Raw genomic sequence first — 16059 nt, forward strand, 5'->3', positions numbered from 1 at the left:
CCTGGTCAAGTGTAGGCTATTCAGTTTTTTGGGAGTCAGGAGTTGTACACGGATTTTCAACTGTATGGGGAGTTGGTGCCTCTAAACCCCACATTGTTCAAGAGTCAACTGTACTTAAAACAGCTGATTTAATGTCTTTTGTCTAGTAGGGCCAATGTCTGGTCTTCCCTGGGGACAGCTTCTGTTTGTTTTGTTTCTTGCATTATTAGCCATACTTTAATTCTTGGTATGACTTGTAACTTTTGTTGAAAACTGAACATTTTTAAATGACATAATGTGGAACTCTGGAAATCTGATTCCCCTACTCCATGTTTGTTGTTTTTGCTGTTTGTTGTTGTTTAGTGATGTTTCTAAACCAGTTGTAAAGTCTGTATTCTATTATGTCTGGTCACTTGTCTCTGCTCAGTTAAATTAGTGCTAATGACTTAACAGAGATTTCCTAAACATCTAGAACCACTAAGTCTCTCGGTCATTGCCAAAGGCTCTGTGCATGTTGGGGCATACGTTCAACACTCAGCCGGGCAGTTGACTACTCTGCCTTAGCCTTCACTTCCTGTGTGCACAGAACCTCAAGGTCAGTCAGAGGTGAGAGTTTAGAACCCTCTTCGGTATTTCCTGAGTTCGCACAAAGCCCTTCATGTACTCGTGGCCTTTTAGATTTCTAGAAGTATGTCAGAGCTTTCCAAAACCCCTAAGGACATCAGATTCCCAGCTTTTTAAGTGTTTTGGTTAGACTATTGTTTCTGTAACTGCCATCCATCAGCTCTGAAAGCCACAAAGTTAACCAACTATCTGTAATTATTTTGACAAATGTCCCAAGGTAAAGGCTTTTCACACTGGGTGAACTCCGTCAGGCAAAATGAAGAGAACCAGTATGTGGGGTCTTCCAAGAAACACCAGATAGGTCAAATAATGACAATTCTCTGGTAATGACACTCTGAAGACTCTCTAATCACATTCTTCCCCCTCAGTGACTGTCAGGCTTCTGGTTTTACTGTGATTGTGAGCAGTTGATATTCAAGGCTAACACAAAGCTGGAGGGCGGTTACAGGAATGGAGCAAATAAAAGCTTGCTGTCTTTACTGAGCTTAAGCCATTTTTCCTTGAATAAACACTTCCCAGACTACTGCAAGTCTCTGGTTAATTTCCAGAGTTCTATAAAAGTTGATTTTGACAATGTGTCAGTTTCTTCATTACTTTTATGGAAAAAAATTCCAGGGATCGTTAATCCACCATTTTCCAAGAGTCTGCATCCTTAACTTGTGACTACTCTCATAAGATTGTTGAGGACAAAACATCAGCTCATCCACACTGTAGAGAATACTAAATCCCCACCTACTCTGTGGGCATGAAAGTGAGTGAGACATGGCTCGTGCCCTAGGGGCACTCTCAGCTGGTAGTTAGAAGGATAAGAAAAAACTAAAATTAAGGGGAGAAATGCTAAGTTTCACATGGGGCAGCTATGGTGCCACAAGACGTGAGCACGAGTGGACATCTGGCTGGGGGAGAATGAGGGAGGCTTTATGGACAGAGGCTTTCAGTATTTCCAGTCACCAGAGCTGATGTGGCATCGCAGGGCTTGAGTCCAGCACTCACGTCTCACAGGGGAGAACGAGGTCAGGTGGGAAATAACTAGCTAACAGCCCATGGCCCAAACAAATACAACAAGGAGTCTCTATCCACCATAGCCTGTACACTCACTGACCACGTACGTGCCAGGCTGTGTGCTGACAGAAATATACTTACTCATGTCACTCAAATGGAAATTCCTGTTCCAGTTTATCAGCAAAGATGAGAACAAAGACTAGGGTTTAGAGTTGGCATCCTACCCATTTTAACAGGTGAACGTTGCTCTGCAAAGGCTTCCACAAATACTCACACCAATGCATAAGTCAATTCATTTATTCCTAGTAACACAATGTCTTTGAGAGTCACATTTGGCAAGACGTAACCTTGTCCATTTACCTACAGATAAATCAATTTCCGGAACTAAATGTTATATCTAAAGTATATTCCCCAAATTGTTGAGATACATACAGACTGAAATCCAATAAAAGTTCTCTTACTTCAAAAGTGACTAAAGAGATTGACATTTTTCTAATATTAGCAATAAAAAGTGAAAGAAAAGCAACAAATACAACAATGCTATATGATACTGAAAACTAAATATGGCAAGATTGGCATTCCGCAATTCTAAAATACCTTAATGCAGTTATCCTAAAAATAAAAACCATCAAGCAAAGATTCCCTCTATGTTTGGAAGAACCTTCATGTGTGAACAGCTGTTTTCCATCATGAGTGACAAAAACTCTAAGTATAGCTCCTAGTTGACAGTCAAAGCTATAATCTGTCCTATATTCCACAAGAGGCAGAAGATCTGACACATCTTGGGGCAAAAGAAAAGATGTCAGGTTCCAAACGAGAAATGAATAGGAAAGAAAAATTCAATGATTTAATGATTAAAGTATTTATTTTCAACTTTAATTTTTTGAGTTTTATTTTTTAAGTTCTTATACCATACATGCTTTTATATAGCTAGGCTGTTACATCAGAGTTGAAGTAAAATAAAAGTGGTTTATTTGACTGTTGATTTGTCTTCCGTCAGCCAGTTGCGATCATTAGCCGTACATTTCTGCCCCTAAGTTTGGTACCTCTGCCTTATATCAACCTCCCATTTGATTAATAAAATCTCTTATGTTTCAATACACTATTACAAAACAAACAGTCTTATGCTCCCAACCAGGGAACAGTTTCCTGGTGGTAGGGGCTGTGGATTGTCCCTTCTTGTGTACTCAACAGAGCCAGAAACACAGTGAGTTCTCAAAAAACCTATCCATGCACCGATCTCTCCTTTGCAGGACAGTCTTCTGACAACATTTGGCTCTTCCTTTACTCACCTCCACAATTCCTTGGTCCTTGAAACCTCATTCCAGACCTAGAACAAGAGGGGAGAGAAGAGAGTCAATATGAAATTAGCACCTAGCCTGCCAGGCCCTGTGGAGAGGACAGAGAGGTAAATTAGACCCAGTGCCTACATTCAAGAAAACTTACCCTGCGGAATTAGAGACATATTCAGATAAATAAAAATCACTAAATGAGTGAGGAAGGAGAGAATGACCAACTTAATGGGGTCCCTTGGCTGATTGCTGATCAAGTCCCAAAGGATGGGTCATTGTACCCTAAGAGACTGGCTGAAGTGTTCCAGGGAGAGACAGAACCGCCTCAGCAGATTCAGAAAGGTGAGAAAGATGGTGAGTAATTTGCCTTACTTAGAAAATAAGGTTCTAGGAAAGGAGCTGGAGACTGGCTTACACCAATTTCCAGAAGTTTGTAATGGGAAAAACAGTGAAAAGCTACTTGAAAATTGCAAATGGAGGAGTGGTGGGTCAAACTGTGGTTAGGAAAATCACTCTGGCTGCTGTGAGGACTGGAAATGAGGGCTGAGCAACAGGCTACATAAGAAGGCTGCTACAATGGAGTAAATTAAGTCCTAGAGATGACAAGATGGAGGAACGGAACAGCTGCGGGGCGGGGGTGAGGGGAGGGAGGGAGAGGGCACTGTGCCAGCCCTGCTCTACAAACTGCCTTCTGAAGTATTTGGAAGAGGTTCAGGTGGTCTCTGGAAGGCCCACACCTGCAACCTAGAACTTCCTGGCCTCTCCACCTGGGCTACTCTGGATTCTGGAGCCTACATAGCTTCAATGGAAACCACCCTGGAGCATTCTGTGGCCCAGCCCCACTGAGGGTCCCATCCCAGAAACATGGCTTTCCAGGCTCTGGCAGACCAAAGGACCATCCTCTCTGAGCCCAGGCTCTCACTTCCACAGCCCTCGCTCACCTTCTAGATCAAAGTTTCTCATCCCATAAGAAGTCCTTTTGACTGGTACAAACGTAACGTTTCTGAATGACATTTTGCAAAATCAAACCAGGCGAGGAAATTTATTTCCTTTTTGTATAGTTCCCAGTTCAAAACCCAACTGAAATCTTGTTTACCACATATAGAATTATAATACGTAATACAACCTGCAAAATAAATGCTACCCACATTTAAGGATCCCTCTGTTAGATTCTGGCCTTAATTATACATGGTGACACTGGAATTAACTGACTTCATTTCACCTAACAGGGAAACTAAAACCTGGAGAAGCTGGTGACATCAAAAGGTATAAGTCACCTCCCTTTCAAACTCTGTCCCTGTGCTATCCCTAGTCTGCTGCTGTGAAAACCAAGGATCCAATTCCAACCCTGCTCTGGACTACCTGGGTGATCTTGGACAACACATTCACTGAATACCTTCCTTACTATTAAAAATGCGGATGAAAACCCAGTATTTTACTTGACACATTTAAAAATTATAATTACAGAATTCAGGTAAGGATCTGTTTATTAATTTTTTTGTAAAATTATATAACAAAGAATTTTGAAAGTAAAGAAATTCATTTAATCAACAAATATTTACTGAAATTACACTAAATGACAAGCCATACACAGGGTGCTAGAGACACAGTGATATAAAAGACTACATCCTTGTTCTTAGGATTGAGTCTAGGAAAAGCAGACATTAAACAAATGCACCCTACAAACGACCGTTTAGTTACAGTTGTTCTGAGTCCTAGGAAGAGCTCAGCGCAACAAGGGATGATGCGCAGATGACACTAAGGCACTCAATGGGCACTTAGCACATAAAGGACGAAGATGCCAGCCACTGGGAGGGTACATCCCTGAGTCCGGAGGAGGAGGTCGCCGCTCAAGGGGGTTGTCGGTGTGACTTTCCGGGGAAGGGCCGCGAGAGAAATTCCAGAAGTGGGAGGAGAAAGAAAACCGATCTCAGGGGTGAACCTTGATGGCTGGGCGCTTGATTCAAGGGCCTGCCGCAGACCAAGCGCGCGGGCGCTCCAGACGCGGAGTGTCAGGGGGCTTTCAGAGAGACACCTCCAGAGGCCTCCGAGGTCATCACCCCCGAGGGCCAAGAGCGCCCTCTGCTGATCACGGATTCAGGGCCGTCGAACGCCCCCTCCCAGATGGGGAAAATGGGGCCCAGGGCAAAGGGCCGGCTTTGGACAACCAGTAACCATGAACCTAGCCTTGCCTCCCTCCTGGGCGCGCTACCTTGTCCACCTGGGCGGCGCAGAGCAGGTCTCGGGCCTCTAGGAAGGAGAAGACGTGCAACAGTTCGTGCAGACCCAGCTGCGGTTCCATCTCGTCCGCCGCCCCAGCTCCGCCACGCCTTCGCAGCGCTTCCGCCCCGCAGGCGAAACTCCGGCCAGCCCGCCGCCCCTCCGCCCCTCAAGCCTCCAAACCCCGCCCAACCCCCCGTACTTCCGCCCCGCAGGTCAATCCCCACCTAGCCCAACGCGCTTCCTCCCCGCAGGCAAAACCCGCCCAGCCTGCTACGTTTAGACCCGGTTCAACCAATCCCCGCCCAGCGCGCCGCGCATCCGCACCGCTTGCCGAGCTGAAGCCTCATGCGATAGCTCACCAACCCGGCTTCTCCGTAGCCTTTGGTTTGCTTCTGACTTTACCCTTGGACCTCGCCTTTGTCCTGACCCTTGTCCTAACACTCGCCCATCTCCTCATACTGACATTCACCGTCGCCCTGATCTTATTCTAACACTGGCACCCCCTGTGCCCTTGCGGTGGTGCTGGCTTGCTCCTTGACCTCACCCTTGCCAAATATACATGCCTTTGACTTGGACCTCTCACCTGGCTCCTGCCTGGCCTTCGCCCTGACTCTGACCCTCTTCTCAGCCTCGTCCCGATCATCACCCTAGTCCTTGCTAGCATGTCATTCACCCCTACCCTCACTTAACCCTGATCCTGACACTCACCCTCACCTTGAACTTTGCCGTGGCCCTAACCCTCAGCCTCCCTCTTATATTGGCTGGCCCTGGTCCTAACTAAACCTGGTGTCTCTCTCACCATGGTCCCTAACCTGGCCCCCACCCTAGCCTTGGGCCCTGACCCTGGACCACACTCTGGACTTGGTCCTGGCCAAGTTCAGATCAGTTAATGTAAGAGTGAGAGTCATGATCAAGTTCAAGGTCATAGCAAGTCAGAGTCGCAGTCAGGATGAGGGTAAGGTCAGGGATAGGATGATAAGGGTCAGAGTTAGAGTGAGGGTGAGTGTCCAGTTCAGGGTAAAATTCTGCATCAGGTTAAGTAAAGGCCTGTATGAGAGAGAGGTCAGTGTCATGGTCAGTGCCAGAATTTGATTCAAGGTTAAAATCAGTGTATGGGAAATTTTAGGCCAAAGTTATGTACATGATCAAACTCAAGATCAGTGTGACAGTCAGGATCAAGGTCACGCTGAGGATCCATTAGAGGATAAGAAAATATGAAGGTCAGGATGGTTATTGTCAGGTGAGGTAAATTGAGAGTTGGACGCAGGTTGACAGTGAATGTCCAATTCTGTGTAGGATTCAGAGTCAAGGTCAGGGTGACGTTGATGTTCAGGATTAGGGCCAGGTTCAGGTTCAGGGTCCAGATCAATGTGAGGATAGAGTCAGTGTCACGTTCAAGTCAGTTTTCAGCTTAGAGTGAGCATGATGTTCATTGTCAAGGTCAATTAAAAGTCAAGGTGAAGGTCGTTTTCTATTGCTGCTGGAAAGTGTTAAGACCTCTCCCCATACCTCTCTTTCTCTCTTGAACGCACACCCACCTGGATATTCTTTCCATTTCAAGGTTTGTACCCTTAATCACATCCGCAAACTCCTTTATTCATAGGGTAGAACATGAACATCTTTAGGGGCAGGCCTTATTCCACCTACAGCAGAAGGTCAGAGTTAGGTTTATAGTCAAGGTCAAGGATGGGTCAAGATGTGGGCTATGACCAAGCTGAGGATAAGAATCACCATAATGATGAAGGTTAATGTCAATGTGAAGTTTGATTTCAGGTCAGGTTCAAGGTCATGATGGGATTAGGGTGAATCGATGACAAGCCTAGTGTGAGTTCAGGTTCTGCTCAAAGTATTAGAATGTGGACCAAAATCAGGGTGAAATTGAGGTCTGGGTCATGGTCAGGTTGGGGGTACAGACTAGTTTCAGCTTGAGTATATGGTGTAATTGAAGGTGAGGCTCAAATCAAGTTCAGGGTCAGGGTGGGTCAGTATGAGGGTCCTTGTTAGGGTAAGGATTCAGTCTAGGGGCAGAGTGAAGTTGAGAGTGAGAATCAGACTGAGGGTAGAGTCTGATTTATGCTAGTGTTCTGGGTCATGACCAGTGTGACAAATTCTCATTATCAAGTGTAAGTCAAGATCAGGATGAGTGTGACAGCCATGTTAATGGTCAGCATTGGGATCAGGGTCACGATGAGCATCACAGTATGAATGTCAGAGGGTTAAGGTGAAGGTGATGATGGCCAAGTTCATGGACAAGGTTAAGTTCTAGGTTAAGTGGAGTCAGAATTATGGTGAGGGTGAGGGCAATGCCAAAATCAAGGTCATGTATGGGTGGGTAAGGGTCTGGCAAAGAATTGGGTGAGGGTGAATATGTATGTCAGCGTCAGGGTGATGAGTAAGGGTCAGGTTCAGTGTAAGCCTTAAGGTGAGGGGGAAGGTCAAGGTCAGGATGGGGTAAAGTTTAGGGTCTTATGTGAGTAGGGTTGGTTGAGAGTCAGTGGTCAAGGGTGTGGGTACAGGCTCCCATGTATGTGGAAGTGAGAGCTACCACAAATTGAGCTAGACTGCAGCTTACAGATGTGGCTGGAGAAACAGGCAGAGGCCAGATCCCGAAAACATCTTTCAAGACCTGAGACAGTCAGACTTTTCCCTGAAAGCAACAACTAGAGTTTACTGTTTTATATTCCCTCTAAAAGCAGTGACTGTGGCAATGTTAGTCACCTCTGCCCTCAGTGCTTACAGAAGTTTATCCACATAGAGCATAAAACAAGTCTTTTAAGAATAAAGATTACTATGAATAAATTTCTCTAGTCTGTTTTTATCTATTCCCGAACCAACACCACTGTCTCAATTATTACAGCCTTATGATATGTCTTGGTATCTGATAGGGTTTAAGTCCTTTCATCATTTTTCTCTTCTTCGCTTCTGTTTCTGCCACTTCCTCCTCTCAACCCTTTTATTTCCATGTATATTTTACATTCACCTTATCAAATTATTAAATAAGAAAAACAAGAGCCAGATGGAATTTTATTGGGATTTACAAATGAGTTCCAGGAATGCCTGTCTCCTTATTTGCTCGGTATCTCTGTGTAAGGAGGTGGCACATCTGGTCCTGGCTCACCCTTCTCCTGAGGTGTTAAGTCTGCAACCTGAGCCATCCCTGGGCCTTGACTTTTGCCACCTCAACTCCAAATGGGAGCTCCATCATATGAAGCCCCTAATACTAGAGTAGCCATGAATGGGGCCACTTTCCCAGTGACCACAAAGAAGTGAGGGCCAGATGACGCCACTTCCCTTGCTAGGAATGGAAGAGAGGCAGAAACCAGGTAGAGCTACTTGGGGTTTTATAATAAATCTCAAAACTGAATTATTGTTTAATGTCTCTGAGAACAAAAGCAAACCAAAGCTCCCTTCCCAGTTGGGTTTCGACATGAGGACATCCTACTCTATGGCCCCACAGATGGCTCTACCAGGACCCTCCCTGACCAGGAAGCAGCACTACGGCGGGCACAGCAGCGGACTCACTGCTCACTTGGTACGTCAGCAGCACACAGATAGGAGGCCAAAGGCACAGTCACGGTCTCCTGCGCTGTTGGGGCTGGACATTCTCATCGCCTGCCTGGGACAGGACCAGGTATGGAGTGAGCCTAGGGTGGCCATGGGGAGGTCGTGGGAGGTTCCTGAAGCAGAGGAACAAGAGGCCCGAATGGCCCTGGGGGACAGGCTGGTGGGGCCGGGCCTCACGGCTTAGCCCTCTGGGATGAAGGGTCGAATAAGCTCCGGGTTCAGCAGTGACTCCTCGAGAGGTCGGTCCACGTGGAAGTCATGGATGTGGGGGGGTCCTGGGTGCGCCTTGGGAGCCGGTCCCCCTGGGCGCTGGGGAATCGGCAGCTCCGAAGGATGGGCAGGCAAGGGAGCTGTGAAGAAGTACTGGTGCAAGAGGGCCTGAGGGTGGCAAAGGACAGCGGAAGGAAACCAGTCACCTCCCCATCCCAGCCTCAGCTCGCTTCCCTGATGGGGAGACTGAGCACTGCCCTGCAGAGGCTCATTCCTCCATTTGCTTATCCACTCAGCTGACTCACATCTCTGAGTGCTGACTGTCTGAGTACTGCTCCAGGGACTGGGGACGCAGCGGTGAACAGAACCTTCCCCAAAGCCTGGGGTGGGGGACAATAAACAAGGTAAAGAGGTAAGACAGTCAGTGTCAGATGACTAGTGCTGGAGAGATGGCCGGTCTGAAGAGTGGTGAGAGGAGGCCCCCTGGGAGGTGGCACTTGAGCAGAGACAGGACAGGTGGGTGAGTGAGGTCCAGGGACAGAAGTACACAGACCCCAGGACATGGAGGGGGCCCTGGGCCCCGAGGTACAGGACATAGCCCTGAGTGTGTGATACCTGTGGGCCACTAGGACCTGGGCCTGTCCTCTGAGGGAGCCACAGGAGGGCCCTGCAGAGGAGGGTGTGCTGGCAGGCCTGGACGCAATCACACTCTCTGCCAGGTGGAGGAGACACTGGATGGGCAGGAAGAGCAGACTCTGGGAGGCAGTAGGAGTGTGGCGGTGGCTTAGACTGGGGGCAGCAGCAGGGGGCTGAGAAGTGGTCAGCTAGCCTCAGTATGGTCTGAAAGGCCCTGGACATGGCTGGTCACCAGATGTGTGCATAAACACACACTGCTAGTACCCCAGGCGGGGAGAGGAGGATTGTACACCTGACAGAGGCCATCAGCCCATGGTCCTCCCCTCCTGCCCTGCCACACCCCACCCTCCTGAGTCCTCCTCTCCAGGCCTCTGCTCATTGTCTCTCTTGGGGAAATACCTCCCGTGCCTAAACCTGCCCTCCTCCAGGAAGCTGCCAACTCTCATAGCCTGGCTGCCCTGCTCACCACAGGGTGGAGACCTCATGGGGAAGAGGCTTCCTCGGCTTGTTCACTGAGCCAGGGCCCAGGAGAGTGCCCAGCACATGCCAACGCTGAGTAAATACTTCCTGAATGAATGAAGGGATTAAAGAGCAAGTCACCAGTAACTGGCGGTGTGCTCTTCTGCCGGTCGGCATGCCCTTCTAACAGGCTACCCCTTCCCACCTGTGCCCCTCTGGGGCCTGCTCAGGACAGGCATACTGGCTCCTCTTCCTCCACCACAAGTTCTAAGTGACCTCAACGTCCTGGGACACATGGATATGAGAGAGGAGATCAGGACACCGGGGGGTCACCCTACCTGGGAGGCTGAAATGCGCTGGCGTGGGGGGTAAAGGAGAAACCGCCCCAGTAGGTCCAAGGCCTGGGGAGATGCGTCGGGCAGCACCTCCCCCAAGGGCACAGGTGCCTGCTCCTTGAAGGAGATCTTGTTGTAGTCGGGCAGCTCTGTGATCTCCTGAGGAGAAGGGGGTGCCTCAGGACCAGCAGCCTGCCACCTCCCTCTGTTGTCAGTCCTCGCTCTGTTGCCCACCTGTTCATGCTTACTGGCTGCTCCCCCATCCATGTGCCCTGCTATCATCCCATCACTCCTGTCTGCACACTCACTCCATCCTTCAGTCCTTCATGCCCCTACCCTCTCGGTCAACTGCTTCATCCCCAGCTTGGTGACAACTGCAGTGTGCTAGGAGCAGGCAGGAAGGGACAGGGGACAGGACACAGCCCTCCTGCCTCCAGCATGATAGGGGAGGAGGAGTCCCCAAGCTGGACCAGGACAGTGGTCTGGGATTTCAGGGAGGCACCTTCATGAGAGAAGGTGCAAGAGAGGGGAGCCGCCAGCTGTTGGGGGAAATGGAGGACACCAGCCCCCACCCCTCCCCACCATGGGCCCCTGCAAACCGGCCAGACTTGAGGACTAGGGGTGCCCAAGATGCGAAGCACGCAGCAAAGCTGTTCGATGTCATTCTCCCCGGGGAAAAGCGGGGATCCATTCAACAGCTCCCCCAGGATGCAGCCCACAGCCCTGCAGATACAAAAACCCAAACAGCTCACAGACTACACATGGACATGGATCTCCCCACACCAGCTCCATCACTCCCCACTGGGGACACAGGTCTCCTCATATCAGCACCCACCTCACACTGGGGTCAAGGCACCCACAAAGTAGCCTAGAAGCTTCATAGCCAAGAATACAACCCCCAAACAATCAAAGACTTCAAGCCTAGAACACAGAGCACAAACCCCCTTTCCAAGAATCTCTCAGGCCTCAACTCTGGAACACACAGCAGCCCCTCAACAATACTGAGAATTCTTAGAGCCTCACACTCTGGGACACACAGCCACCTCCTCACATTGGCCAGACCTCCAAAACAGCCCCCAAATCTCAAATTCTTAAGCATGTACAAACCATCCTACCCCAAATAAAGGCTCAGAGCCGTCATATCCAGGGACCCAGGACCCTGGATAGCTCCGGGACTTTGCATCCTGGGTTATAACCCCTGCATAGCAACGTAGACTCCCCCCACCCAACTCCCGCCTCAGACCACCACCCTCACTCCAGCCCAGAAGCTTCCCACTGGGACAACCACTCTGATCCCACCCAACCCCCACCCAGCTCAAAAATGTCAGAGAAAGACTGATCCCAAACTCTTCAGAGATACCCTAACTGGGGAAGACACCCCAAGGCAACCTACAGCTCACAGGAGGAAACCCCCAAAATTTAGACCCCAATACCCAGGAGGAAGAGGTGACTCCATGACCCACATTTCCCCTTACCACAGGTCGACGCCCTGGTCATACTGGCGGGCACCGTACAGGAGCTCAGGGGCTCGGTACCACCTGTGAGAGGAGGGCAGGCGGTCACAGGCAGCTCACTGGTCTGACAGGAGGCTTACCCAGGTCACCTCAGCCCCCCATACCAGCCTCATGAGCAATGTCTGGACAGAAGGTCCAGAAGCATCTCTTCCCCAGTGGGAAGGTTGGGGCCTGTCCGCTACAAGGTTTTGCTTGGGAGCCAGCCCTCCCTACCTGGTGGCCACCTGGTGTGTGTAGAGGCGGCTGCCATCTGGGGAAAAGACCCGGGCCAGGCCAAAATCTGCTATCTTGAGCTGGCCCGAGGCACTGATGAGCAGGTTGGCCGGTTTCAGGTCCTAAGGGCACCAAAGGAGGTGTCAGTTCCTCCAGAGCCCCCAAAGGACCTTGGGACAGCATCACTTGGAAGGCTGAACAGCTGGGTCAGCCCAGGTCCCAAACCCTGCAGTACCACACTCCGACACTTACTCTGTCCCACCCCTTCCACCCCACACACCGAATGACCATGTGTTTTTCAAGGGCTGGCCCACCCCTAGCCCAGCGGGTCCCCAGGCCCTGCCCCGCCAGCGCTGGGACTGACCCGATGCACGATGTTGTTGGCATGGCAGAAAGCAACACCTTTAAGCAGCATCTGCAGGTAGCTCTTAACTTGCGCCTGAGCCAGCGGCCTCTGGGCGTGGCGTACCACCTCGGCTAGATCTGACAGCATGAACTCGAAGGCCAGCACGAAGCCTGCCCCATGTGGGAACACGGCCTTCAGCTGCACCACCTGCAGGTAGGGCATCCTGTCAGCTCCCGACTCATATGACTCAGACTCTCTGGGACTCCCAGCCCTGGCCCAGGCAGAGGACAAGGCAAGCAGAGGAGGTGACATGAGATCTGAGCTCAGGACCAAGGAGCTGGTTCCCTCTTGTTGCTCGCCTCTCGAGAGAGAAGGCGGGTCCCCACTCCAACACTCCACACACACTCAGGGAAAAGGTTTAAGGGAGGCCACTTAGGACAGTGTCTGGTCCCCCACCCAGCCCACAAACTGGAAAATCACCTGGACACACACACACAGAAGCCCAAGTCTCCTCTTGTTTCCTCCACAACACTGAGAGAAGGCACTGGCCTTCTCTCAGAGCTCCCCAGCACTGGGACAGCTGGAGACACATCGTATGTACTTCCTGAGGGACCATGGGGCCACAGGGGTCGGGCTGCACAGCAGTGAGCAAGTGCAAGGGCTGGTGGGTCCTTCAGGACCTTATGGAGCTCACAGCACAGAGGACAGACGACTGACAAATGCGTGAACAAACCTATAGGGTAGGTCCAGGTTGTAATGAGGACAGAAGAGAACAGATGGGGTGGTATCAGTTATGCAGGGAGCTTGGAAGGAGCTCCGGGCAGGGGGACAGCAAGCACAAGACCCCAAGGCAAGAACAGGAAGGAGGCTGGAGGGACATGTTGGGTCATTTAGGGGAAGGCCGCCTGCTCTGTTCTGTGTTCCCAGAGCCTAGACAGGGCTTGTCACAGAAGAAATACTTAAGAAGTTGTGTTGAATGAACAAAAAGAGGAGCTGGAAGAGGGCAGGAGCAGATGGTAACAATGCTCTTGGTATGAACAGAGGCCGCTAGGGCTTTTCAAGCTGGGGAATGAACAACTTTATCTATGTTTTTTGACTGTGGGGTGAGGGAAGCAAGGGGAGGCTGCCATAGTTGTTCTGGTGAGAGGTGATGGTGGCCTGGGTCAGTGTGAAATCTAAAGATTTCTTTAAAGATAGACCCTTCAGGCCTGCTTACCCACAGGAGGTGGGACCTAGTCACTAGCCTTGTGGGTCCTCCACCTCTGCAATGTACAGGCTGTCAATAAACCCTTCTACTTTCCTCAAAAACCAATAACGGCCTTATTGCTGTTTTTCTGATTTTGAGAGTAGTATACACTCATTTCACAGATCAAAACAGACACAGACATTCAGATAATACACAGATCAAAACAGACACAGACATTCAGACATTTAAATAATTTTTAAAAATTATTTTAAAAAAAGGAAAAACCCTACCACCTACATTCCACCAGACTTTACAACAGACACACACACACACACACACACACACACATATATATCACATATATACATACTCGTATCATATTTTCATACAAAACCAGATGACACCAACAGTTCTATAATGTGCCTCTGTCCCCCAATATACCATGGACATATCCAGAGATAAAAGAACGAATCACCCACCCAAGGTCGACCCAACCTTATTACTCCCCAGGAAGTTAAGCACATTCTGTACTCCTGATATGGACAAATGAGTGAACAAACCTATGGGGTACGTCTAGGTTCTAATGAGGACAGAAGAGAACAGATGGGGTGGTGTCAGTTATGCAGGGAGCGAGGAAGGAGCTCTGGGCAGGGGGACAGCAAGCACAAGACCCCGAGGACAAGAGAATGAACCACGAAGAGAATGAAGCTGGGGTGTAAGTCATCCCTCCTCATGTGCCCACAGCCCCTCTCAGCTCTGTCACAGCACAAACCACACCAGCTGGGCCCTGTAGCTTCTGTCCTTCTCCCCTACCACACCTAAGTTCTCAACAGCTGGATGAAGGCCAGTTCCTCCCAGTGTTGCCAGTGCCCAGCACAGGATAGGGCTTACAGGAAGCCTCAAGGTTAAAACATTTTGACTCCTCCATCAGACCTGGGCGAAAGCCCCCACGGACAAGCTGAGCCCCTGTGAGCCGGTGGCTGAGCCTGATCCCCTGGCCTGACAGAGGGAGATCCTGAAACCTGCCTTGCAGAGTAATGGAGCAAACTCAGAGGGACAATGTACGGAAAGCACTTAACTTAACGCTGCCTGCAGAACCTAACAGCAGCTCAATAGGTGGCAGTTATCATTACCATTAGAAATCGCTAAACATTTTGAGAAGTCATAAGTTACTGAATGAATGAATCAATCAATCAATCAATCAATGAGGACACAAAGAAGTGGGTGAACAAGAGAGTGAATGACTGAGGAATGAAATAATTGGGTGAATAAGTGGCTAAGAAAGGAAATGAGGGCTGAGGAAGCAGATGGGGGACAGAGTGGGTGTGGACCTCCCCAGAATGGGAGTGAGTGGAGGAGGGCAGGAAAAGGCGTCCCAGGACCCCAAGCCCCACTCACATACTGATTGTCCTCCATCTCCTGCAGGGCCTTGATCTCCCGCAGCGCCTGGTTGGGGATGCCGTCCTCCAGCCTCCGCAGAGCCACCTTCTTGAGGGCAACGATCTCTCCAGTCTGTGAGGGACAGTATGCAGTCACTGCCACCCCACCCCCGGTTGGGAAAGGGGCGACAGGACGAGAAATGTGCCATCTGGGTGGGACGCAGAGGCCTGAGGACACCATGGGGGTGGAAAGCGCCTCCGTTCAACCCCCTCCTGGAGGGAAATCACCGCCAGCCTGGGACCCAGCAGTCGCAGGGCTGGTCAAACAGCTCAGGAGCATCCACCCCACGCCTGTAGGGGACACTCGCGGGATGCCTACTGTATCATTGCTGGTGGTGGGCAGCTGGCCGCAACCTGGACGACCTCCCTCTATAAGGGGTTAAAGGGATGAACACACGCCAGGAAGACCCACGCCTGGGTTTGGAAAACGGATACATCTCACAGACAGAAATGAACGGTACCCAAGGAGGAAGACCTGGGCGGCCCACGCGGGCCGGCTCACCTCCACGTGCTTCGCCTTGAAGACGATGCCGTGCGCGCCCTCCCCAATGCGGCCCAAGATGCAGTACTGGTCCATCGCCCGCCCCTCCTCCCGCGCCCAGACGCGCTGCCTAGCAACCGAGCTGCCTCCGAGTGCCGGGGCCGGGCGGCCTAGTGCAACTGGGGACGGCGTGCGGGTCTCTTCTGCGCCCTCCTAGGCCCCAGCCACCATGCCACTGGGTGCTTCATTTGGCGGAAGTCATCCGCGAGTAGACAAAGCCAACGCCCGGGCCAGGAGCAACGGAAGCCGCTTCCGCGCACCGCCCCAGGAGCCACGTAACGAGCTACGCTAGGGCACGCAGCGGGGGCCGGGGGCGGGGCGGCCTGCGTGATGGGGCGGAGCCGGCTCCTCCCCCGACAGGCCAGCCTCCCCAGCGGTAACTGGAGGTTCCAGCTTCAACAACGCTCAGGTGTCACTTTTCCACCTATGCGACCTTTAGCCGATGATGATGAAGGGAGACGGGCCGGGGCTGAGTTGTGGAGGGAGCATTAATGGG

The 16059-nt window shown here is 50.7% G+C and overlaps 2 protein-coding genes across 6 annotated transcripts in view; both read right to left on the reverse strand.

Annotated features, from left to right (window-relative positions):
• The window catches only part of LOC109441014 (F-box/WD repeat-containing protein 12), a 39192-nt gene extending 33890 nt beyond the window's left edge, over positions 1 to 5302 (reverse strand). Inside the window, exons 1-2 of one of the 3 annotated variants that reach the window (XM_088793376.1) lie at positions 5110 to 5294; positions 2898 to 2935 (exon numbers count right to left, since the gene is read on the reverse strand). In XM_088793376.1, the coding sequence (XP_088649502.1) occupies positions 2898 to 2935; positions 5110 to 5199 (128 nt within the window). In that variant the 5' untranslated portion in view covers positions 5200 to 5294. Of the gene's footprint in view, positions 1 to 2897; positions 2936 to 5109 lie in introns of all 3 variants that reach the window. The other 2 variants (XM_088793374.1, XM_088793375.1) reach the window with 2 other exon arrangements.
• Positions 5303 to 8131: 2829 nt separating this feature from the next.
• Positions 8132 to 15841, reverse strand: CDK20 (cyclin dependent kinase 20). Of its 3 annotated transcripts, XM_019721234.3 has the most exons (9): positions 15525 to 15841; positions 14982 to 15095; positions 12416 to 12604; positions 12052 to 12173; positions 11800 to 11862; positions 10924 to 11047; positions 10328 to 10483; positions 9200 to 9274; positions 8132 to 9062 (listed from the first exon to the last, which is right to left on the reverse strand). In XM_019721234.3, exons 1-9 carry the CDS (start codon positions 15597 to 15599, stop codon positions 8865 to 8867), a joined length of 1116 nt encoding a protein of 371 aa, XP_019576793.3. In that variant the 5' UTR covers positions 15600 to 15841; the 3' UTR covers positions 8132 to 8864. The 3 variants fall into 3 exon arrangements, with proteins under 3 accessions (XP_019576793.3, XP_074186333.2, XP_088649503.1); XM_074330232.2 differs by lacking the exon at positions 9200 to 9274 and having other exon boundaries at positions 15525 to 15839; XM_088793377.1 differs by lacking the exons at positions 9200 to 9274; positions 10328 to 10483 and having other exon boundaries at positions 15525 to 15840.
• Positions 15842 to 16059: the final 218 nt, after the last annotated feature.

The sequence above is a fragment of the Rhinolophus sinicus genome, chromosome 16 (genome assembly GCF_057876585.1).
Source record: "Rhinolophus sinicus isolate RSI-liver-muscle chromosome 16, RSI-T2T, whole genome shotgun sequence".
Classification (NCBI taxonomy): Eukaryota; Metazoa; Chordata; class Mammalia; order Chiroptera; family Rhinolophidae; genus Rhinolophus; species Rhinolophus sinicus.